Consider the following 23,938-nt stretch of genomic DNA (forward strand, 5'->3'; position numbering starts at 1 on the left):
ATATATATCAGTTCAGTTCAGTCGCTCAGTCGTGCTTAAAATATATATATATTATATATATATATAATTTATTAAATGAGACACCATAATTTATTAAATGAGACACCATCAAACCAGCCGGTGAACTCTGAATTTCTTAATTTCATCAACTCTCTCATCTGTCACCAACATCAAGTGATTGAGGTTAGTTACATTGATACATAGCAAACTGAGTAACTAGCCTCTCTTTCCCTTTGTGGTAGGTTTATTTACACAACAAATAGATACATTTCTATTTCAGTTGAAGCCTTATACATGTAGAGGAGTAGAAGTTCATTTCTCACCTTGAGCTGAGAATTTGCCTCTGAGGACTAAAGAAACTAGTTAAAGTTTCTTGAAATCCACTGATGAAATAGAAGGAGGTAAGATTCAGAATTAGTTATGTAAGTAACTAAATCCTAACTCTGCCACTTAGCAGTTATAAAGTCTTTGACAGGCCAAGCAATCACAGAATTTTAGCTTCATCACCTATAAAATGAAAAGGACAGTGCCTTCCTCATCAAATCGTATTACATTTCCTTCTAGTCCCAATATCTTCACCATCTTGTTCATTCACTGTTCTTTTTTTTTTAATTTAAATGTATTTATTTTTGAAGGCTAATTACTTTACAATATTGTATTGGCTCTGCCACACATCAACATGAATCCACCACAGGCGTACACGTGTTCCCCATCCTGAACCGCCCCCCAGCTCCCTCCCCGTACCATCCCTCTGCGTCATCCCAGTGCACCAGCCCCAAGCAGCCTGTATCCTGCATCGAACCTGGACTGGCAATCCATTTCTTATATGATATTATACATGTTTCAATGCCATTCCCCCAAATCATCCCACCCTCTCCTTCTCCCACAGAGTCCAAAAGACTGTTCAATACATCTGTGTCTCTTTTGCTGTCTCGCATACAAGATTATCGTTACCATCTTTCTAAATTCCATATATTAGTATACTGTATTGGTGTTTTTCTTTCTGGTTTACTTTACTCTGTACAATGGCTCCAGTTTCATCCACCTCATTAGAACTGACTCAAATGTATTCTTTTTAATGGCTGAGTAATACTCCATTGTGTATATGTACCACAGCTTTCTTATCCATTCATCTGCTGATGGACATCTAGGTTGCTTTCATGTCCTGGCTATTATAAACAGTGCTGTGATGAACATTGGGGTACACGTGTCTCTTTCCATTCTGGTTTCCTTGGTGTGTATGCTCAGCAGTGGGATTGCTGGGTCGTAAGGCGGTTCTATTTCCAGTTTTTTAAGGAATATCTACACTGTTCTCCATAGTGGCTGTACTAGTTTGCATTCCCACCAACAGTGTAAGAGGGTTCCCTTTTCTCCACACCCTCTCCAGCATTTATTATTTGTAGACTTTTGGATCGCAGCCATTCTGACTGGTGTGAAATGGTACCTCATAGTGGTTTTGATTTGCATTTCTCTGATAATGAGTGATGTTGAGCATCTTTTCGTGTGTTTGTTAGCCATCTGTATGTCTTCTTTGGAGAAATGTCTGTTTAGTTCTTTGGCCCATTTTTTGATTGGGTCATTTATTTTTCTGGAATTGAGCTGCAGAAATTGCTTGTATATTTTTGAGAATAGTTGCTTGTCAGTTACTTCATTTGCTATTATTTTCTCCCATTCTGAAGGCTGTCTTTTCACCTTGCTTATAGTTTCCTTTGTTGTGCAGAAGCTTCTAAAGTTGATATTCTGCGGAATTCCATATATCTACTTTATGTTATCTGAAATCCAAGCTATGAAATACAACTAGAGAAATCCAAATGCTTGCATATTTATTAAATTCATCTAGGCAATACAATAATAATATTCAGGAATCTTGGATGGCCCCTTTGATTAAAATGATAAAAGATGTTATAAATGCTCACCTACCCACCTCTCTCTGTTATCTCTGCACTTCCTTGTCATTGCTTTAGTCCACAGCCCTGTAAATTGTAGATAACACATAGCAGTGCAAGTGACACTTGTCTATAGACAGGCACATTTTGCCCAGGATAGAGATGATTGATTTCTCTCCCCGCCGATGGTAAAAATCCAGCTTTACATCTATTTGTCAGTTTATTTGTGAATTCCTGATTTACAATACTGTGGTTCTTTGAATTATGTTGTGCACATTCCATAACATGTTACATATTGAATAAAGTAAGTGCAATCTCTGATGCCTGTACATGCTATATGCATTGTTATTGTTCTTCAGTCGTTAAATAGTGTTTGATTCTTTTTTTTTATTTTATTTTATTTTTAAACTTTACATAATTGTATTAGTTTTGCCAAATATCAAAATGAATCCGCCACAGGTATACATGTGTTCCCCATCCTGAACCCTCCTCCCTCCTCCCTCCTCCCTCCCCATACCATCCCTCTGGGTCGTCCCAGTGCACTAGCCCCAAGCATCCAGTATCGTGCATCGAACCTGGACTGGCATCTCGTTTCATACATGATATTTTACATTTGATTCTTTAGGACTCCAGGGACTGCAGCATGCCAGGTCTCCCTGTACCTCACTGTTCCTGCCTATAAAAGTTAGAGATAAGTTAAATATGTGTGCATATATGTTATATACACATATATATTTTTCTTTAACAATTTACATTATTCATGGCTCTTACAAACTCAGTATTTAAATAACTTCAGATTTGAAAACATTTTCATTGTCATCTCATATTCTCTGTCTCAGAACATAATCTAAGCACATTACTAAAATCTTAACCTCCCATCCTATCCTCAATTTGTTCCAAGATCTTAACAAAACTAAATGTCTTATTAAAACTGTGTATACATTTAGAGTTAATAAGCACAACTATCTGTGAAGCGATTTTTGGGGCACGGAAAATGAACTACAGCCACACTGCATTGCTCAACACCTATTTTTCTGCATCTGTTCTGTTTCTAGGTAGATTAGGCAAATTCTGGGTAAATGTGTGTATCTGACATTAATGCATTTGCATCTTATAATTTTCAAAGTAACCTTTCTCATCTAATTTAATTCTCACAGTTCTTTAAACAGTGCTAATCATCTCTCCGTTTTATTGAGGAGGAATTGATGATTTCAGCCCAATGAATAGTCCAGGACTGCATAGCTTTGCAATCCAAGAACAGGTCCACAGTTTGGACATTCTGTACACTGGACATTCTTCAATAAACACTACCTTCCCAGAAATGGAAATGTTAGAAATGGTGGAGCTTAGAAGATGACTGTAAATAATATAGTTATTTCCCCAAAACTCAATGTGCTCACCTGCCAGGGAAGTCCTTAGTCACTTTTTCTTTTTTCATTTTATTTTAATTTCTTTAAGCTTTTTATTTTGTATTGAGGTATATCTGATTAGCAAACAATGCTGTGGTAGTTCAAGGTGAACAGAGAAGGACTCAGCCATACACATGCACGTGTCCATCCCCCTCAAACTTCCATCCATCCAGGCAGCCACATAACATTGCACAGAGTTCCCTGTGCTGTACAGTAGGTCCTTGCTGATTGTCCATTTTTACTACAGCGGTGTGTGCATGCTCACCCCCAGGTCCCATTCTCCTCCCGCTACCCGCTACTCTTTTCCACTGGTAACCATAAGGTTGTTCTCTGAGTCTGTAAGTCTCTGTTTTTATACGTCCACTGCATCAACTCTTCTTAGGTTCCACATATAAAGGATGTCATATGATATTTCTCCCTCTCTGTCTGAATTACTTCACTCAGTATGACACTCTCTAGGTCCATGCATGCTGCTGCAAATGGCACTATTCCATTATTTTTAATGGCTGAGTAATATCATTATTTTTTAAAACATTTTTTTCCTTCTCCCTTAAAGTCAGCCCTCTTATCTGCCTGAATCCTTTTGCTTGTGTATTGACAGTTATTGGTATCAATGCATTACCATAAGATAGGACAAATAATATAATATAAAAATCAATTCAGCTGTAGTTGATATATAGCTCCATCTGTTCTTAAAAATAAATAATATATAATGAGCACAGTGTTTAATTCTGATTCCTAGTCAGAGTCCAGTAATGGTGAGGTTTGTTTTAAGGTTTGCTCTTGTTGTTGTTTAGTTGCAAAGTCTTGTCCTGCTCTTTTGCGACCCCGTGGACTGTAGCCCACCAGGCTTCTCTGTCCTTGCAGTTTCCCAGGCAAGAATCCTGGAGTGGGTTGCCATTTCCTTCTCCAGGGGATCTTCGTGATGCAGAGATCACACCCATGTCTCCTGCATGGGCAGGCAGATTCTCTAACACTATCATGTGTCAAACATTAGGGTTTTGTTTCTGCTGTTGTTTTTGTTAGATATATTTTCAGAATTTAAAACCTGTATTACCCTAAGTATGTTTATCCTCCAAACATCAGTTTATATGTGTAAAATAAGCGAGCTTCCCTAGTGCCTCAGAGAAGAAAAGTCTGCCTGCAATACAGCAGACCTGGGTTTGATCTCTAGGTTGGGAAGATCCCCTGGAGAAGGAAATAAGAACCCACTCCAGTATTCTTGCCTGGCAAAACCCATCAATGAGGAGCCTGGCAGGTTATAGTCCATGGGGTCTCAAAGAGTTGGACTTGACTGAGCTGTTAGTAAAAAAAAAAAAAAAAAAGTAAGATAAAGCACTTAAAACCCCATCAAGTTCTAATAGCCTAGGATTAAGGTAAGAACACTTACCAAATTATTATCTTTTTCCTTCACCTTCTTACTACACTGTTGTCAGTATCAGTTCATTTTTCACGGGAAAAATCAATTTTAGGACTTAAAGATTTAAAAAGAAAAACTGATCCATTGTCTAATTTTTGCAACCTGATTTGGGCGGGTCTTCTGTGTTCATAGAAGAAATCTGTGCCTTCCTTAGGAAGGCTGCAGTTCCTTAGGGTAATGCAAGATCTTTTATATATTGCTTTGAAGCTTTTGAGATTAGCTTTCTAATCTCAGATCTCAGGATCACACACTCTGATACCCAAATCCCAAAGGGAAAACTTACCTGAGCAATTAGAGTTCTACTGAGGAGTCGAGTACACACCAAGGAAATGATGTAATGTGTTTTTCTATATCTTAAGAACATCTCAAGCAAAAATATATTATGACTTTCAAAATGGTAGATTGTTATACATAAAGTTGGAGGATGATAGTTGCTATCTGATTTGACCTGTTCAAAGCAATTTATCAATTAATAGAAGTTCTACGTGACAGGACAGTGGTGAACTGAAATGAAGCCAAAAATACCCATACACGAATTGAGAATTAGAAGGTCTTTAAGTAGACATTGTCAACTAAAAAATAATATAGTCACAACCTAAAAGTGGAGATTTTACTTGATGGGAATGTTAAGGCCTCTGAGGCCAGGAGGCAGCATCTCAGTAGTCATGAGAAAACCACTCAAGAGGCAGGAGGGGGAGTCAGGCTACACCCAAGTTTGCAACAAAGGGGACAGGGAATCGGAACATCAGAGATTATTGTGAGGTAGAGAAAATCAGATATCAAGTTAAGGAGTTTATTTTTCGTCTACATATGGAAACATGCAAGCCTCTGGGCTCACTGAATTCACTCCTTTCATATGCACTTCAGCTCAGTTCAGTTCAGTCACTCAGTCCTGTCCAGACCCCGTGGCCTGCAGCATGCCAGGCTTCCTTGTCCATCACCAACTCCTGGAGCCTGCTATCTGGAGCCAAATTCTGTCTCCTGATTGTTTGCATCCTTAATTCCTCACTCACCTTAAGGCGTGGCCGATGTGGCAGATGGCTGCTGCGTGCATTCCCTGAGCTCTCAGCAAACACCTGTGTGGGTGGCAGCTTCTGCTGGCTCTCAGTTTTGAGAGCCCTCATTCACATTTGGAGGCCAGAAATCATGGATGGCTGTGACATTTCTTTTTTATGGATATGACAGCAGACATTTAATTTCACCACATGAGAAAGTCAATGATGAATGAGACTGACTCCAATATGTGTTATCTGTGCATCACGTTCAAGTGGAATTTTGGCCATCCAAGGTCAGAATTGACCTGATAATCCCAACTCAATACAAACATTTACTCTAGGTATGTGTGCCAGCTGGTGTTCTGGATACAAAACAGAGAAAGGGAGGGTAAATGGAACTGCATATGAAGAATTTGGCAAGCAGAGAATACTGAATGAGAGACAAAACAGGAAAAAAAAATAAGAAATTGATTGGAGATTGAAAATTTCATTGTGTGATCGAAGGACTGAAATGAGATTTAGAGCAATGTTGCCTGTGTGTGTGTGGGGGGGGGGGGGGGCTTCCTTGGTAGCTCAGTGATAAAGAGTCTGCTTGCCAATACAAGAGCCACAGGAGACAAGGGTTCTGTCTTTGGGTTGGGAAGATCCTCTGGAGGAGGAAATGGCAACCCACTCCAGGATCCTTGCTTGGATAATCCAATGGACAGGGGAGCCTTGTGGGTTACAGTCCGTGGGATCACGAAGAATCGGACACAACTGAGTAGCACACAACACAGTAAAATGAAGCACAATGAAATTATAAACGAATGAGAAATTCACACGAATTCCTACAGTTTTCAGGTAAGAGAGTGGCCAGATTATTTATGTGAAGCCACGTAAAGAAATACAGAAGAACCTTTCTGTGTTTGCTTTACAGACAAGTCGGAGGAGCAGTCAGTGTGCCCCCTTTAGTCCAGATGGGGCAGAGGGGAGCCTTGCACAGTGGACGGTGCACTGTCTATAAAGCCAGCCCTCAGCTCACCTGTGGCAGTGGAAACTACACTACAGAGAGGGTTCTGTCTATGCAGATCAGTGGTGACATAGGCCTTGGCAGATGCAGGCTTCCAGTGGGGAAGAAGGAAATGACAGCCTGAGGGTGATGAGAACCAAATGCTTTGTCTTAAACAGCAGAAAATGGTGTTGGGAATGCAAGTGTGTGCTAAATTAATTATTTTTTCCTGCATTGGCAGGCAGATTCTTTACCTTCTTAGTCACCAGTGTATATAAATATGGGCTTAGCAGGAAACACTCGTTTAATCCCTGGGTCAGAAAGATCCCCTGAAGAAGGAAATGGCAGCCCACTCTAGTATACTTGCCTGGGAAATCCCATGGACAAAGAAGCATGGTCCATGGGGCTCACAAAAGAGTCACATGTGACTTAGTGATTAAATAACAACAAACGTATGCAAAAAAAAGTGATATGAATCACTTTGCTGTACACCTGTAACTAATGCAACTTTGTCAATCAATTATATTTTAATTAAAAAAAATAGATTTCCAAGAACCTGAAATTGTGTTTCATTTTTACAGCTGGATTAATTGCTAATTGGATACCAGGAGTGCAGAGTTTAAAATTTTGTTTAGAATATTATTCCAATTTATTTCATAGCTATGTAGAGAGACGGCATAAATCATCACATAGCATGCTAACATAACTACTGCTTCTTTCTCCCCAGACCACCCCCCACAAGGGGAATATATTTTTATTAATAGCTCTTCTTTTACAACTTAAGTTATATCAACAGGGCATTCAGTTTCTTTTATCTTTTTCATTTCTTTTTTTTCAATTTTACCTAGTGTAATGCTATGAACCCCCTGGGGAGATGAAATTGTCCACTGGAAAAAAATGCACAAACTAAAAGTTGAGAGTTATATTTTATTGGGCAGACACTCTGAGGACTTCAAGCCTGGTACACAGCATCTCAGATAGTGCTAAGAAACTGTTCTGCAGAGGCGAGTTCTGAAGAGGCAAGGGGGAGCCAGGAGAGATAGAAGAGCTTGCAACAAAAGATCAGATAATCAGAACACCAAAAGATTATTGTTAATAAAAGAAAACCAGACAAACTAAAGAATTTAGCACTTTTTCTGTATATAAGAAGATGCAATAGTTTGGGCTCACTGACACTGTTCCTTTGATATGCACCTTAGCTATCTTGAGAGTCCCTTGGACAACAAGGAGGTCCAACCAGTCCATCCTAAAGGAAATCAAGCCTGAATATCCATTGGTAGGACTGATGCTGAAGCTGAAGCTCCAATACTTTGGCCACCTGATGGAAAGAACTGACTCACTGGAAAAGACCCTGATGCTGGGAAAGAGTCAAGGCAGGAGGAGAAGGGGTTGACAGAGGATGAGATGGTTGGAATGGCATCACCAACTCAAGGGACATGAGCTTGAGTAATCTCCGGGAGTTGGTGATGGACAGGAAGGCCTGGTGTGCTGCAGTCCATGAGGTCGCAAAGAGTTGGACATGACTAAGCTAACTGAACTGAACTGAACTTAGCTATCTGGGGCCAGCCTATCTTGAGAAAGCCTATTCTGTGCTTTCTCATCCGGAGTCCCCTCAGGGCTCACTGACCAGGCAGCTGTATTATGACAGCTTCAGGACTACAACCTCCTTTGTTTACTGATGTGGCAGGCAATAGTTTTCATTAACAAAGTCCTCTCCAGTGGTTTCTGGAAAAACAGGGGATGTTTGGTGATAATAACTGAAGCAGAATGAAGAGAAACTGAGCAGATTTTTACATCAAATGATTCTTGTCCCAGATTCTCATTTTTGCCTAAGGCAAAATAAAACAGTGCAGGTGGATTTCACCTAAAGTGAACAGACTAGAATGAAATTAAAGAAATGATTATTTTTTTTATAAATTTACAAAGGTTCAATTTTTTAATTAGTTTTTCAGGCTAATTCATTAAATATTTTTGAATTTCATCCTGAAGGTAAGCATTGTAAATGGTAGACAACAGTGAACTAGACAGGAAGGACCAAACTTTTATGGAATATTTAGTCTAGGGAGAGAAATTTCTCATTCAGTCTTACTTACAAATTATTTGCTTCTAAATGTTATGATGGAGTTTTGTTAGGGTGAAACAAATACATGAAAAGGATATAAACAAACGTAATATGACCCACTAATACTCCCATCCGAATCAGCAAGTTTATTAAGCCTATTGTTAAAAAAATAATAATTAAATAGGAGCCTTTAGGAAGGTAAGTCAAATTAACATGGGTCGAGGGTTGCTCTGTGTGTGACATCTCGCTGAGACTTCTCCAAGAAAAGAAAAAAGAGGTGTAAAAAGCCCTCTCTGCAAAACAGAAGAGTGACCCTATGACTACTCTTCCTTAGTTTGGAGAGTTTAGTGTAACGACTGTTCCCTAAACTGATTTAGGTGAAAGTGTAAGTAGTGGAAAATATTCAGAAACTGTACTATATGTCAAAGTTCCTGCACTGCTTCTCTTAGAATCTTTAAATACTTTAGGATGAAAGTACTGTATCACCCAGAACATAATTTAGTGCTGGTTGCTTTTTTTAGGGTACCTTTTACATCCTTATTCCTTAAGCTATAGATCAGTGGGTTTAACATGGGGATGACAACTGTGTAAAAGACAGAGGCCATTTTGTCTGTGTCCATGGAGTAACTGGAGCTGGGTCTGAAATACATGAACAGGAGTGTGCCATGAAATATAGCCACAGCGGTTAAGTGGGAAGCACATGTAGAGAAAGCTTTGCGTCTCCCCTCGGCTGAGCTCATCCTAAGGATGGTTGTTATGATGTAGCTGTAGGAGAGGAGGACAGTGATAATGCTGGTCCCCACAACACAACTACTGGATATGAACAGCATTATCTCATTGATGGATGCATCTGAGGAGGAGAGGGCTAATAAGGGTGGGATGTCACAGAAAAAGTGATTGATGATATTGGAATTGCAGAATGACAACTGAAATGTACAACAGGTGTGGATTGCTGAATCAACCAAGCCTACGATATAGGCAACAACCACAAGCTGGGTACAGATTCCCCTGGACATGGCAATTGTATGAAGAAGTGGATTGCAAATGGCCACATAACGGTCATAAGCCATGACAGCCAACATGAGACATTCCACATCTCCAAAGGTTCCAAAAAAGTACATCTGGATGGCACATACATCATATGGAATCCTTTTTTGCTCGGATAAGAAATCAGCCAGCATCTTGGGAGAGATAGTAGAAGAATAGCAGATGTCGCAGAAGGACAGATGGCTCAGGAAGTAATACACGGGTGTGTGCAGTCTGGGGTCCCTCTTGATCAGCAGGACCATCCCGACATTGGCAACCACAGTTATGCCATAAACCAGCAGGAAGAGCACGAAGAGCCCCAGCTGTACATCTTGTCTACCGGAAAGGCCTAAGAATATGAAGTCAGCAAACACAGTGCCGTTCTCAGCAGTCATCCTTCACATGTGAAAATTCCTAGTTATGAAAAAGGAAATGGAAGTGGAGGGTTAATATCATCTTACTGTCTTAATTGCCAAACTGCTATTTGTTTCTATATTTCAGTAATTAGAAGAAGAGATAAATAATGCTAAGATGTCTTGAAGTTAAATTGACCCTTTGGGAAATATTGAAGTTAAATTGACCCTTTGGGAAATATCTCCAACTTAATATAACTGATAAAATGATAATAATAATGATACATTTGTAAACCACTGTAGTGTTTGCAGCACAAATTCATCTAAGCTAAATCAGGCTATTTCCACATCAATTTGTATAGCATTTATGACCATTTTTGCTACTTCAATCTAATATTAAGGAATTTATGTCCTCAGATTGAAGGCAAGATTCTTACAATTAGTTGGTCCAGATAACCCTAGTCTTCTGACAAGATCTCTGTTTTGTTTTGTTTCAATGATGAACAGATATTATCATATCCTGTAATAGAGAAATATAGTTAATGAGTGATGTAGATAATGAATATATTGCTTTGCAATTTCTTCATCTTCCATGAGTGTGGAGCAGGGAGAGCTATGGCAAGTTTCTGAACATAACAAGAACTCTTTTTCCCCATTAAACTCTCAGGTCTGTTCAACTTTAGTATATGAGAGATAGACAGTTTGGGAAGACCCACTGGAGCAGAAAGGTGATAGCTTTTGGGTAAGAGGGTGGAGGGGTGCCTATGTATGAAGTGTTAGAGTGGAGAGGCAATCATATTCCAGGGCTGATATTCTCACCTCTGAGAGCTGCTGCTACATAGGGGGGATGATGAAGAATGTCTGGGACCCAGTTGTAGAGATGCTGATACCACAGATGACAGAGAGGTAAGAAAGGCAGTGTGGTTTACTGTGTGGATCCTTCTGACCAAGTCTACCCTTCTTAACATGATATATTTAACACAATTTCAGTTATGTAAGACAGATGATACAAATACTCATATGTTCACAGTCCCAGAATCTCAGAGACAATCATGCATGAACTGTGTCCCCATCCCAGTCTCTAAAAATTTTAATAGTTTCATTCTTTAATTTGATCCATATTTCTCTTGAATATCTCTGAGGCCAGTCATCCTTGATTTGGGAGTCACTTGTCTTAGGGGGGCCAATTGAATTTTATGTCCCCTTGTTATACTTTGCCCTAACCAACTGTGTGATGTACAGTGTCATACCCATCCTCATAAGAAAAGTGGAGTTGAACATAGGGCTTCCCAGGTGGCTCAGTGATATAGAATTTGCCTGCCAGTGCAGGAGATACAGAAGACATGAGTTTGCTCCCTGAACCAGGCAGATCCCCTGGAGGAGAAAATGGCAACTCACTCCAGTATTCTTGCCTGGGAAATCCCATGGACAGAGGAGCCTGGCAGGCTACAGTCCATGGGATCACAAAAGAGTTGGACTATGTATATTTATCTGTGTATATCTGAAGAATTGATACTTTGAAATTGTGGTGCTGGAGAAGGTTCTTGAGAGTCCTTTGAACTGCAATGAGGTCAAACCAGTTAATCCTAAAGGAAATCAACCTTCAATATTTGCTGGAAGGGCTGAAGCTGAAGCTCCAATATTTTGGCCACCTGACGCAAAAAGCCAACTCATTGGGAAAAAAACCCGACTCATTGGAAAAGACCCTGATGCTGGGAAAGATTTAGGGAAAAAGAGAAAGGTACAGCAGAGGATGAGATGGTTAAATAGCATCACCAACACAATTTGGTGCAAATGAATTTGAGCAAAATCAGGGAGAGAATGAAGGACTGGGAAGCCTGGTGTGCTACAGTCCGCAGGGTTGCAGAGTCAGACATGACTTAGCAACTGAGCAACAATAACAAATATATTGACTTGAAATAAAGACTGGAAAAAAGTAAGTAAAATGAAATTTTGTGTATATTTCATATCTTCCTTTGTTTATATAACATGCTTTCTTTCAAAAAAGGATTAAAAACCTAAGGAAATCTCAAATATATATCAGAGAAACATGAAAGATATCAGTACCTGTCCCAGAATTCCTGACTTGTTTGTTGCATGCAGTTCTATCTGCTGGAGGATTCAGCATTGTCTCCTGCCTGACCTCGATTATATAACCATCTCTGTGTCTGGTCCCTGGGTGGTGAACCCTTGGTCTCTCAGGAATAATTAACAGACATCATGATGTAGTTTATCATCTGGCATTTCATACAAGCAAGTTCATTGTGAATGGAATACAGACACAGTTAAATGATACCAATCACCAAGCATTCTTTATATCCAGTTCACAAATCCCTATACAGGCACTTTATTTTCACTTGGTAAATTACAAAACAAATGCACAACCATTCACCCTTAGATAATTACACAGACACACAGGCATCCCATTAAACACATCCACAAAGCAAAGATTTTGTAAAAACAGCAAGTATCTGAACATACATATACTATCTACAGATAACTAGATTTTGTTTTCTACACCACTTGCTTTTAATTTTTAAATAAAAATGATGTTACAATGAATTATGTAATGAATTATACATATACATATATACATATAACACCACTTAGTGTATATTCAATTATTAATACCATAAAACCTGTGACGTGAGAAAGTTAAACATATATAATTTATCATCTTTCTGCATTTTCATATTGTGTGTATCACAGCAAACTGTGGAAAATTCTCAGAGAGACGGGAATACCAGACCACATTACCTTCCTCCAGGGAAACCTGGATGCATCTCAAGAAGCAACAGCTAGAACCAAACATGGAGCAACAGACTAGCTCAAAATTGGGAAAGGAGTTACCTTAAGGCTATCTATTATCACTCTGCTTATTAAACTTATATGCAGAGTACATCATGTGAAATGCTGCTCTGGATGAAGCACAAGCTGGAATCAAGATTGCTGGGAGAAATATAAACAACCTCAGATATGCAGATGACACCACTCTTATGGCAGAAAGTGAAGAGGAACTAAAGAGCCTTTTGATGAAGGTGAAAGAGCAAAGGGAAAAAGCTGGTTTACAACTCAGCATTCAAAACACTAAGATCATGGCATACAGTCCCATAATTTCATGGCAAATACATGGGGAAACAACAGAAACAGTGACAGACTTTATTTTTCTGGGCTCCAAAATCACTGCAGATGGTGACTGCAGCCATGAAATTAAAAGATGCTTTCTCTTTGGGAGAAAAGATATGACCAACCTAGGCAGAATGTATTTTTTTTTATCTTTATTTTTTTTAATTTAAATTTATTTAATTGGAAGCTAATTACTTTACAATATTGTACTGGTTTTGCCATACATCAACATAAATCCACCACGGGTATACACATGTTCCCCATCTTGAACCCCCCTCCCACCTCCCTCCCCGTACCATCCCTCTGGGTCATCCCAGTGCACCAGCCCCAAGCAGCCTGTATCCTGCATCGAACCGATTTGTTTCTTATATGATATTATACATGTTTCAATGCCATTCTCCCAAATCATCCCACCCTCTCCCTCTCCCACAGAGTCCAAAAGACTGTTCAATACATCTGTGTCTCTTTTGCTGTCTTGCATACAGGGCTATTGTTACAATCTTTCTAAATTCCATATATATGCATTAGTATACTGTATTGGTGTTTTTCCTTCTGGCTTACTTCACTCTGTATAATAGGCTCCAGTTTCATCCACCTCATTAGAACTGACTCAAATGAATTCTTTTTAATGGCTGAGTGATACTCCATTGTGTATATGTACCACAGTTTTCTTATCCATTCATCTGCTGATGGACATCTAGGTTGCTTCCATGTCCTGGCTATTATAAACAATGCTGCGATGAACACTGGGGTACACGTGTCTCTTTCAGTTCTGGTTTCCTCGGTGTGTATGTCCAGCAGTGGGATTTCTGGGTCATAAGGCAGTTCTATTTCCAGTTTTTTAAGGAATCTCCACACTGTTCTCCATAGTGGCTGTACTAGTTTGCATTCCCACCAACGGTGTAAGAGGGTTCCCTTTTCTCCACACCCTCTCCAGCATTTATTGCGTGTAGACTTTTGGATCACAGCCATTCTGGCAGAATATTAAAAAGTAGAGACATCACTTTGCTGACAAAGGTCAGTGTAGACAAAGCTATCGTTTTTCCAATAGTTACGTATGGATGTGAGAGTTGGACCTTAAAGAAAGCTGAGCATCAAAGAATTGATGCTTTTGAACTGTGGTGTTGGAGAAGACTCTTGAGAGTCCTTTGGACAGCAAGGAAATCAACCAGTCCATCCTAAAGGAAATCAGTCTTTAATATTTATTGGAAGGACTAATGCTGAGGCTGAAGCTCCAATACTTAGGCCACCTGATGGGAAGAAATGACTCATTGGAAATGACCCTGATGCTGGGAAAGATTGAAGGCAGGATGAGAAGGGGATGACAGAGGATGAGATGATTGGATAGCATCACCGATTCAATGGACATGAGTTTGAGCAAACCCCAGGAAATGGTGAAGGACAGGGAAGCCTGGCATGCTGCAGTCCATGGGGTTGCAAAGAGTTGGACATGACTTAGCAACTGCACAACAACAACAGAGTTTATCAAAGTCAGATATTTCTTAAAATAAATTCTATGTGGGAACTTCCCTGGGGGTCCAGTGGTTAAGACTCTGCACTTCCACCACAGAGGGTGAGGGTTCCAGTTGGCGCCCTTGGTGTGGGTTAAGATCCCACATACCACATGGCAGGCCAATAAATGAATAGAATTAAAATCACAAAAATAAATAAATAAATTCTATAAATGATGTTCAGGAGCAAAGAGTATTAAAATGACTTAAAACTTGCAATTTTTGCTTTTTCACCTGTACTCACTTTATATTATCTAATTTTCACTGCATGTTATAGATTTGACATATTATCACATATATCCTGACCTAAAAGCCTCATAATATGAAACAGAAATTGAAGCCCAGAGGGAATAATATTCTGCAACTCTGTAGACATTGTTTCTTTACTTCCATAGAAATACCTCAAAAATAGATTCCTGAATACAGCACAATGAAACAAATTTGTCTTAAAATATAACTCTAAGTAGTCTCTCAGATGTTATGGCTTGTTTATGTTAAAGTGATGCTTGAAAACTCACAAAACCATGACATATGGCTGTTAGGTTTCTGGGAGGACTGATGGACCATACAAGTCCCATTTCTAAACCAAGGAGGGATCCAGCAGTGACCGAGAGCAGAGGGGCAACTAGGAAGCGCTGTCACACTGGGAGGGCGTCTGTTTTAGTTACATTACACGGACTCGAAAATAATCAATGTCGGGGTGAAGAGAAAGTGATGTGGGGGACCACTTCATGGCAGTTTCAGGAAGGAATAGGAGGTAAAGAGAGTGGTGTCCCTTGACATTGTACAACCTGACAGTTCTGAGGAGGTGATCTCTGCGTTATCCATCTATTGTAGTATTTTATCACACATGTGAGTCATTGCTGTATACTTCTGAGCACAGGTTGCTACTTGTTTTTTAGACACCTATAGGTGATAAATATTCTTCCCAAATGTACTATAATCATGTATATTACCTCTACAACTTTATCTTAATGCAGTTAATTTAATTGTCACAGATGTGTAAATGCAAAATGTGAGCAAACAAGAAAAGATGTGCAAGGCATGTACCAGTTTATGCATTCCAGTAATTCAGTAAGTTTCATATTTCTTCTGAGCTCTAACTTGGAATAAATACAAAACAAATGGTTTTCAGTTATTTTTGTTTATGTCTTCATATTGTTTACTGTTATAGTATTTCCCCTTGCTGTCTATAAAGCTATAATATCCTTCAGACAAAATTCAATTAAATTAATAATTTTCATAAAAAAGATTTCTGTTACAATTATTAATGCTTTTTCTTAGTGTATTCTCTTCTTTATGTGATGACCTCAATATGAAAATACCAAATGTACTTCTGTGGCAGATATTGACAAGAAAAATCTCAAAAACCCTATGTAATTGCTGAAAGTATTTCAGCATGTATGTATAAGATGATGATATATTTGTGGTCATTAGGAATTTATTTCCATTGTCTTTCTCTGGTGTGTATTTGGAGGGAGTGAAGTCAACATCGTCACCATAACCTGATTTCTTTCCAGGTGTATTTTTCTCAGATGCTTCTCTTTCTCTAAGAATACCATGTTTCCTCAGGCTACACTCTGTTTGTACAGAAACCCATCTTATCTTCACAAACCTGACTGCCCATCCAGGCCATGAAGACTAGTTCTCCCTAAATCTGTAACATATAGCAGTACGCTACTGACAATTAAATAACATAAATTGCTTCCCCAAAGGTTTGGGCACTAATAGGGAATACCTTTTAGAATCTTGAGGGCGTGGAGGGAGAGACTGAAGGTTGAATCTAAAATGCAAGACTTTAGAGACAAACAACTGAGATAAAAAATCTGTATCTATACAAACTTCCTTGATGCCAATGATGTCCCTAAACATAATACTGTATAGGTAACTATCTATTTAAAATTTTAAAATAAAATTTAGATTTAGTAAATATTCATACAGTTTTCTATAAAGTATGTCAATTCACACCTCCACTATGACTTTTCAGTGTGAATCATCTGGGTTTTCCATATCTTGTGTTAGCCGCTCAGACGTGTCTGACTCTTTTCAATTCTATGGATTGTAGCCCACCAGGATCCTCTGTCCATGGAATTCTCCAGGCAAGAATACTGGAGTGGGGTGCCATTCCCTTCTCCAGAGCATCTTCCTGACCCAGGGAATGAACCCAGGTCTGTTGCAGGCAGATTCTTTACCATCTCAGTCACCAGGGAAGCCCTTCCACATCTTAAACAACACTGTTGTTGTCTGCCTTTTCAATCCTCATCCTTTGTGTAGAATATCTGATTCCCTGATGACACAAAAAGCTGGAAATCAACTTATATGAATATCCTTTTTAATGAAATGTCTCTTAAAGTCAAAATTCTGTATAGGTCAGTTAATTGGGCTAAATTAATGGGATTGGGCCTCCTGTAACCTACTGGACTGGAGATGTCATTTTTTCCATCCATTGCTATATGTGTATGTATATATATATAGAGAGAGAGAGAGAGAGAGAACTGCATCCCTCTGTTATACTTTTTTACATCATCCCAAGTAGAAATTATTGATAGAGGCATATTAACATAGATACAGCACATGGTAGCTGGAATGTTCAATAGTGATTACTGCATTCATAACTCTCTTTTGACCAGTGGAAAATGAGGCCCATGGAGGAAGTGATTTGTTGAAGGTGACAGTTACTGTAAGTTGAATGTTTACACAGACACAATGCTTTTGAAATTGCTTCTCCAGTTCATACCTTATTTCTAGAGAGGTTTTCAAGCTAAGTTAAATTTGCTGCCTCTGAAGAAAGAGCCACATACTTATCAAATCAATGAGAGCTGTTACAATTTTGATTCAACAAACTCTACTAACTAACTTTCCACCAGTATGAGCTCATGGCTCCTATCATTCTGTATATGACCTAACTACCATCCCTGGTTATGCTTATTTGTGGGGATACCAATTGCAGAGTAGAAGGAAAGAACTGTGAGAAAAGAATTGACCTAAGTTTCAATCTCATTACGCACGGTTACTGAAGGAGGCCATGCAATGGGAGTCAGAGACAGTAAATTAAGCCTAAAATTGTTGGGATGATACCTTAATGAGAGGCTGACAAATGATTCAGAGAGGAAATAGGATTGGACAATATAAAGTATTAAACTCAAAGTTGAGATTGAGTCGTCAGGGAGAGGGTGAACTAGCAAGAGAGAAGAAAGCCTTCAGTATTGAAAATTTATGCTGTGTTATAAATTACATCAGAGTTGCATTTATTGCAGTGGAAACTATCTTTAACAGTAGTTTTTTCAGAGGAAGGGATAAGTTAGAAGGTTGGAATCAACATAAACACACTACTAGGTATAAAGTAGATAATCAACAAGATCTTACTCTATAGTATAGGGAACTCAATACTCTGCAATAACCTATATGGGATAATAATCTGAAAAAGAATAGATACACGGATTTGTATTACAAATCACTTTTCTGTATGACTGAAACTAAGACAAAATTGTTAATCAACTCTAACCCAATATAAAATAGAAATTAAAAGTAGAATTTTGCCAATACAGATCACTGTGAAGGTAAGGTGTGAGCAATGCTGGCTTTCTGTGGGGAAGAATGGAATGGTAGCCGAAGGTGATGAGAATCAAGTGTCTTGTCCTAAATATGGAACAAGAAATGTCCTAAGTGCACGAGTTCATCACAAAAGATAGACATTGTTTCCTTTGCAGCTAAATGTGCCATTTCAACCATGGCCCTTGGGGCAGGACCAGAGAATTACATAAGAAAAGTACTCTGGGATTTATTAGCCAAATTGCTTCTTGGCAAGGTGCAACCAGGGAATTGCATCATTAGGGTTGTTTCAGGCATTTGGACTGACTTGGGAATGGTGTGTCCAACGTAGATCACTGTGAAGTAACCTCTGCTCAGTTGGGACAATGAGTGAATGCAGGGTCCTGAAAAACCAGTCCTAAGGGCAAAGAACTTCAAACATGATATGATGATGGGATGTGTAGTGAGATCTAAAACCCTGGATGACCTGCCTCTGAAGTGGATAAAGATGGATCCTGAAGACGCCACTCATGACCTGGTGCTGTGAATGATGCCATCTCTTTTCAGGGCTCGTCCCTGAGGGAGTTGTGAAGCTTTATATGATTGTGCAACCTTATGTAAAACAGATAGCGAGTGAGAGCCTGCTGTACAGCACAGGGAGCTCAATGTGGTGCCCTGTGGTGACCTAGAGGGGTGCGGTGCCAGAGTGGAGGGGCGGGGCAGGGGGATATATACACACACATAGGTTATTTGTTTAATACACAGCAGAACTAGCACAACATTGTTAAGCAACTGTGCCGGGGACCAGCCCCGGCTGATCCAGGGTATTCGAAGGAGAGACGGCATCGGCGAGGGTCAGGATACAATAGCTTCAATTAGATATTAATTAAAGATATAAAGAGTAATAGAATAAGGATAGCTCAGTAGGAAAATTCAGTGGAGAAAAGAGGCTGAGTGGCTTGGTTTACGCGGGAGACCAATAAAACTTCAAGACAAGAAGTTTGCACCACTTACGTAGGCCGCAGGCGTCCTTCCGTTCTCCCGAAGGAGAGGAGACACTGAGGCCTCCCCGGTCGGATCTTAGAAGCCCAGGCATAATTAGTAAGCATGGTGGGTTCCGCGCTCCAGATGGAGACTCAACCAGAGTGAGAGAGAGAGCGACATGGGGAGACCAGTATTTCGAGAAACTGATCCCCATTCTTTATTTTCCATGGTCTACTTTTATACACTGAGATGTTATGCAAAAGTCACGCGGGGTCAGCAGTCCTGACTTTTATCAAAGTCAGGTGCTTCATACAAATGTATACAGAGGTCTTAGGGGTGTTACATCATCTTCTGGCCAGGGGGGCCTGCTGACAATTTACGACCCTCTCCTTGTGACAGTGGTCAGTCAATCAGGACACTTATTTCTCCAGGGCTGATTATTCTCAAAACAGACGCCACCCAAATAAAGTTACATTCCTACAGGGTGAGGGTGTAGTGGGTTTTAGTTAAGGAAAGAATTTACTTAGCCTAAGGTCTAACGTGATTAATATCAAAGGTTAATACTTATTTCTTCTATATATTCATTAATGTGTGTAAGGGCAGGGGATGTGGAGACTTAGCAACAAACATTGGCTCAACAAATGAAAAACCCTTCACCAATACAATTTCTAATTAGCCCATTATACTTATACTAATAGTTTTCTAACTTTTCTAAGGAACCTGTTTTTAGAAGGTTTAAAGCATCTCGTGCCTCTCACGGTTGGGAGGCTGTGAGCAATCACATGTGGCCGGACGAGCCTGTCAGGCAGGCTAGAGAACCTTCAGAGGAGTTTGTAGGTTAAAACACTCTTGTCACACCCAAGAGTTTTTATTGACTGGAGCTCTAGGTTAACTCCTTCTCCGAAAGAGGTGGTGGGGGACAGCCCCCCGTAAAGTCAGAGGTGTAGGTAAGAGCACAAAGTAGTAAAGTAGGCAGGCTCTGGTTATGGGGGTAGACGCTCGGGGATTTCCAGGGGGACTCCTGAGGCTCGATCCCGCCTTTGCGTATGTCGAGCCTCCTTCCTCATGACCTTTGCCATGGGCGGAGTACCTCACTCTGGCCCCCAACACAACTGTACCCCACCTTAAAAAAAAATCCAGATTGAATACTCACCTCTCTCATATCTTAATCATTATGTTAAGGCAAAAATAAACAGAAACAAATACAAAAATCCTGGTTTCCTTATCATATGTAAAGGCATTAATACAGTGTCATTAGATAAAAAATTAAAGGAACAAAGTAAAGGCTATCTTTTTTTCCTTAAACATACAGTGGGTAGATGGTAAAGAATCCATCTGCAATGAAGGAGACTAGGGTTCAGTCCCTGGTTAGAAAGATCTCCTGAAGAAGGAAATCCAGTATTTTTGCCTGGAGAATTACATGGACAGAAGAACCTCGTGGGCTATAGTCCATGGGCTCAGCAAAAGTCAGACACTACTGAGTGACTAAGCACCTCAGCACCTTAAATGTAAATGATGGCCAGAGAATCCAATTTTACATAACACAAATAAGCTTATTTTTAATAGGCATGACTATCTTTAATAGGTTTTTAACAAAGTACATTGAATGTGGAAGGGGTTTGGACAATAATTAAGAGGTACTGATATATAAAATATACTGAGAAAGAAATCCATTATTTGAAGTTATAAAAGAAAATAGGTGGGTCATGGAGAAAGCAAGGGAATTTCCAAAAAAAATCTGCTTCTGCTTCACTGGCTGTGCTACAGTCTTTGACTGTGTGGTTCACAAAAATCTGTGGAAAAATCTTAGAACTGATGGCGTTTTGCCAAAAGATTTCACTTCCTTCTCAGGTTCAAAGGATTTGTTAACAAAGTAACCCACTCGTTATATACAAATATATAATGCAGATATTTATTAGACAATTATCTAGCTTACTTTCAAGATACTAACATTAATAGAGAAGAGGATACATCACCAAATTGGGTTTTGACCAACCTCCAGTCTTAAACAGGGCTGGCAAGTCCCATGTCATGGACATCTGGAGTCCCAGCTGGGAAAAGGTCCCAGGCAGTACCTCCGCTCTGCTCTGTGGGTGAAACTTCAAAGACTGTCCCGATTTCAATTTATAATCCCAGGACAGACTCAAATGGATACATTCATCAATCTGGGACCAAACTGCAAGCCTGGTTTCAAGATAATGCTGTTGGCTTTGCCATGGAAAACTTGGAATGTGGCGAAGCCTGGGGCTTGGTTGGCCAGGCTCCCTCCAGGGGCTTAACTATCTCAGGATTCCTCCCCCATCTTATCTATGGGGCTGCAAGTCTTGCACTCACAGCGGTCACTCCCAGTCAGGGCAGTGCCCAGGTAGGTTAGAAGCAAGGTCACAGGCCTGCTCTGCTTTGTCTCTGAAGCCTAAACAAGACTATTTACTTTCTTTAACAGATGGGAGTAGCAGATCACTTTACCTGTCTCCTGAGAAAATTGCATATGAGTCAAGAAGCAACAGTTAGAACCAGACATAGAACAAATGACTGGTTCAAAATTGGGAAAGGGGTATAACAAGGCTGTATATTGTCATCCTGTTTTTTTAACTAATATGCAGAATACACCATAAGAAATGCTGGGCTGGATGTATCACAAGCTGGAATCAAAATTGCCAGGAGAAATATCAACAACCTTAGATGTGCAGATGATACCACTCTGATGGCAGAAAGTGAAGAGGAACTAAAGAGCTTCTTGATGAAGGTAAAAGAGGAGAGTGAGAAAGCTGGCTTACAACTCAACATTCAAAACACTAAGATCATGGCATCTGGTCCCAACGTTTCATGGCATATTTTGTTGTTCATTCACTAAGTCATGACTAACTCTTTGCAGCCCCATAGTCTGCAGCACACCAGGCTCCCCTGTCCTTCATCATCTCCCAGAGTTTTCTCAAACTCATGTCTATTGAGTCAGCAATGCCACCCAGCCATCTCATTCTCTGTTGTACCCTTTTCCTCCTACTTTCAGTCGTTCCCAAATTCAAGGTCTTTCCCAAACATCTGGCTCTTTGGATCAGGTAACCAACATATTGGAGCTTCAGCTTCAGCATCAATCTTTTCAATGAATATTCAGGGTTGATTTCTTTTAGGATTGACTGGTTTGATCTCCTTGCTGTTCAAGGAACTCTCAAGAGTCTTCTCCAGCACCACAGGTCAAAAACATCGATTCTTTGGACTCAGCCTTCTTTATGGTACAATTCTTACCTCTGTACATGATGACTGGAAAAGCCATATTTTGATGACTACTACTAAAATTCTGTTTAGAATAAAGTTCCAGCACATGTTCCAGATACACAGGGAGCCAATATCAATCATTGCAAATATAATCAATTCTAAACATTACCTTGTGTTTGTTTCTTATCTTCCGTATCAGTTCAGTTTAGTACAGTTGCTCAGTCATGTCCGACTCTTTGCGACCCCATGAATCGCAGCATGCCAGGCATCCCTGTCCATCACCAACTCCTGGTCTTCACTCAGACTCATGTCCATCGAGTCAGTGATGCCATCCAGCCATCTCATCCTCTGTCGTTCCCTTCGCCTCCTGCCCCCAACCCCTCCCAGCATCAGAGTCTTTTCCAATGAGTCAACTCTTCACATGAGGTGGCCAAAGTACTGGAGTTTCAGCTTTAGCATCATTCCTTCCAAAGAAATCCCAGGGCTGATCTCCTTCAGAATGGACTGGTTGGATGTCCTTGCAGTCCAAGGGACTCTCAAGAGTCTTCTCCAACACCACAGTTCAAGAGCATCAATTCTTCGGGGCTCAGCTTTCTTCACAGCCCAACTCTCACATCCATACATGACCACAGGAAAAACCATAGCTTTGACTAGATGGACCTTTGTTGGCAAAGTAATGTCTCTGCTTTTCAATATGCTATCTAGGTTGGTCATAACTTTTCTTCCAAGGAGTAAGAGTCTTTTAATTTCATGGCTGCAGTCACCATCTGCAGTGATTTTGGAGCCTAAAAAAATAAAGTCAGCCACTGTTTCCACTGTCCCCATCTATTTCCCATGAAGTGATGGGACCGGATGCCATGATCTTCGTTTTCTGAATGTTGAGTTTTAAGCCAACTTTTTCAGTCTCCACTTTCACTTTGATCAAGAGGTTTTTTAGTTCCTCTTCACTTTCTGCCATAAGGGTGGTGTTATCTGCATATCTGAGGTTAGTGATATTTCTCCCGGCAATCTTGATTCCAGCTTGTGCTTCTTCCAGCCCAGCGTTTCTCATGATGTACTCTGCATATAAGTTAAATAAACAGGGTGACAATATACAGCCTTGACGAACTCATTTTCCTATTTGGAACCAGTCTGTTGTTCCATGTCCAGTTCTAGCTGTTGCTTCCTGACCTGCATACAGGTTTCTCAAGAGGCAGGTCAGGTGGTCTGGTATTCCCATCTCTTTCAGAATTTTCCACAGTTTATTGTGATCCACACAGTCAAAGGCTTTGGCATAGTCAATAAAGCAGAAATAGATGTTTTTCTGGAACTCTCTTGCTTTTTCCATGATCCAGTGGATGTTGGCAATTTGATCTCTGGTTCCTCTGCCTTTTCTAAAACCAGCTTGAACATCAGGAAGTTCACGGTTCACGTATTGCTGAAGCCTGGCTT

The 23,938-nt window shown here is 39.9% G+C and overlaps 1 protein-coding gene across 1 annotated transcript; it reads right to left on the reverse strand.

The window, feature by feature from the left end:
- Window positions 1-7,413: 7,413 nt before the first annotated feature.
- LOC147345809 (olfactory receptor 5W2-like) lies at window positions 7,414-11,313 on the reverse strand. The gene has a single exon (XM_086372498.1). It carries the CDS (start codon window positions 10,179-10,181, stop codon window positions 9,243-9,245), a length of 939 nt encoding a protein of 312 aa, XP_086228624.1. The 5' UTR covers window positions 10,182-11,313; the 3' UTR covers window positions 7,414-9,242.
- Between the last annotated feature and the right edge of the window lie 12,625 nt (window positions 11,314-23,938).

Source organism: Bos grunniens, chromosome 24 (genome assembly GCF_055505025.1).
Source record: "Bos grunniens cultivar Pamir isolate PY7600 chromosome 24, Bosgru_T2T1.0, whole genome shotgun sequence".
NCBI lineage: Eukaryota > Metazoa > Chordata > Mammalia > Artiodactyla > Bovidae > Bos > Bos grunniens.

Excerpts from the sequence above, each read along its gene's own strand:
- LOC147345809 (XM_086372498.1), bottom strand. The coding sequence starts at position 10,181 with ATGACTGCTGAGAACGGCACTGTGTTTGCTGACTTCATATTCTTAGGC.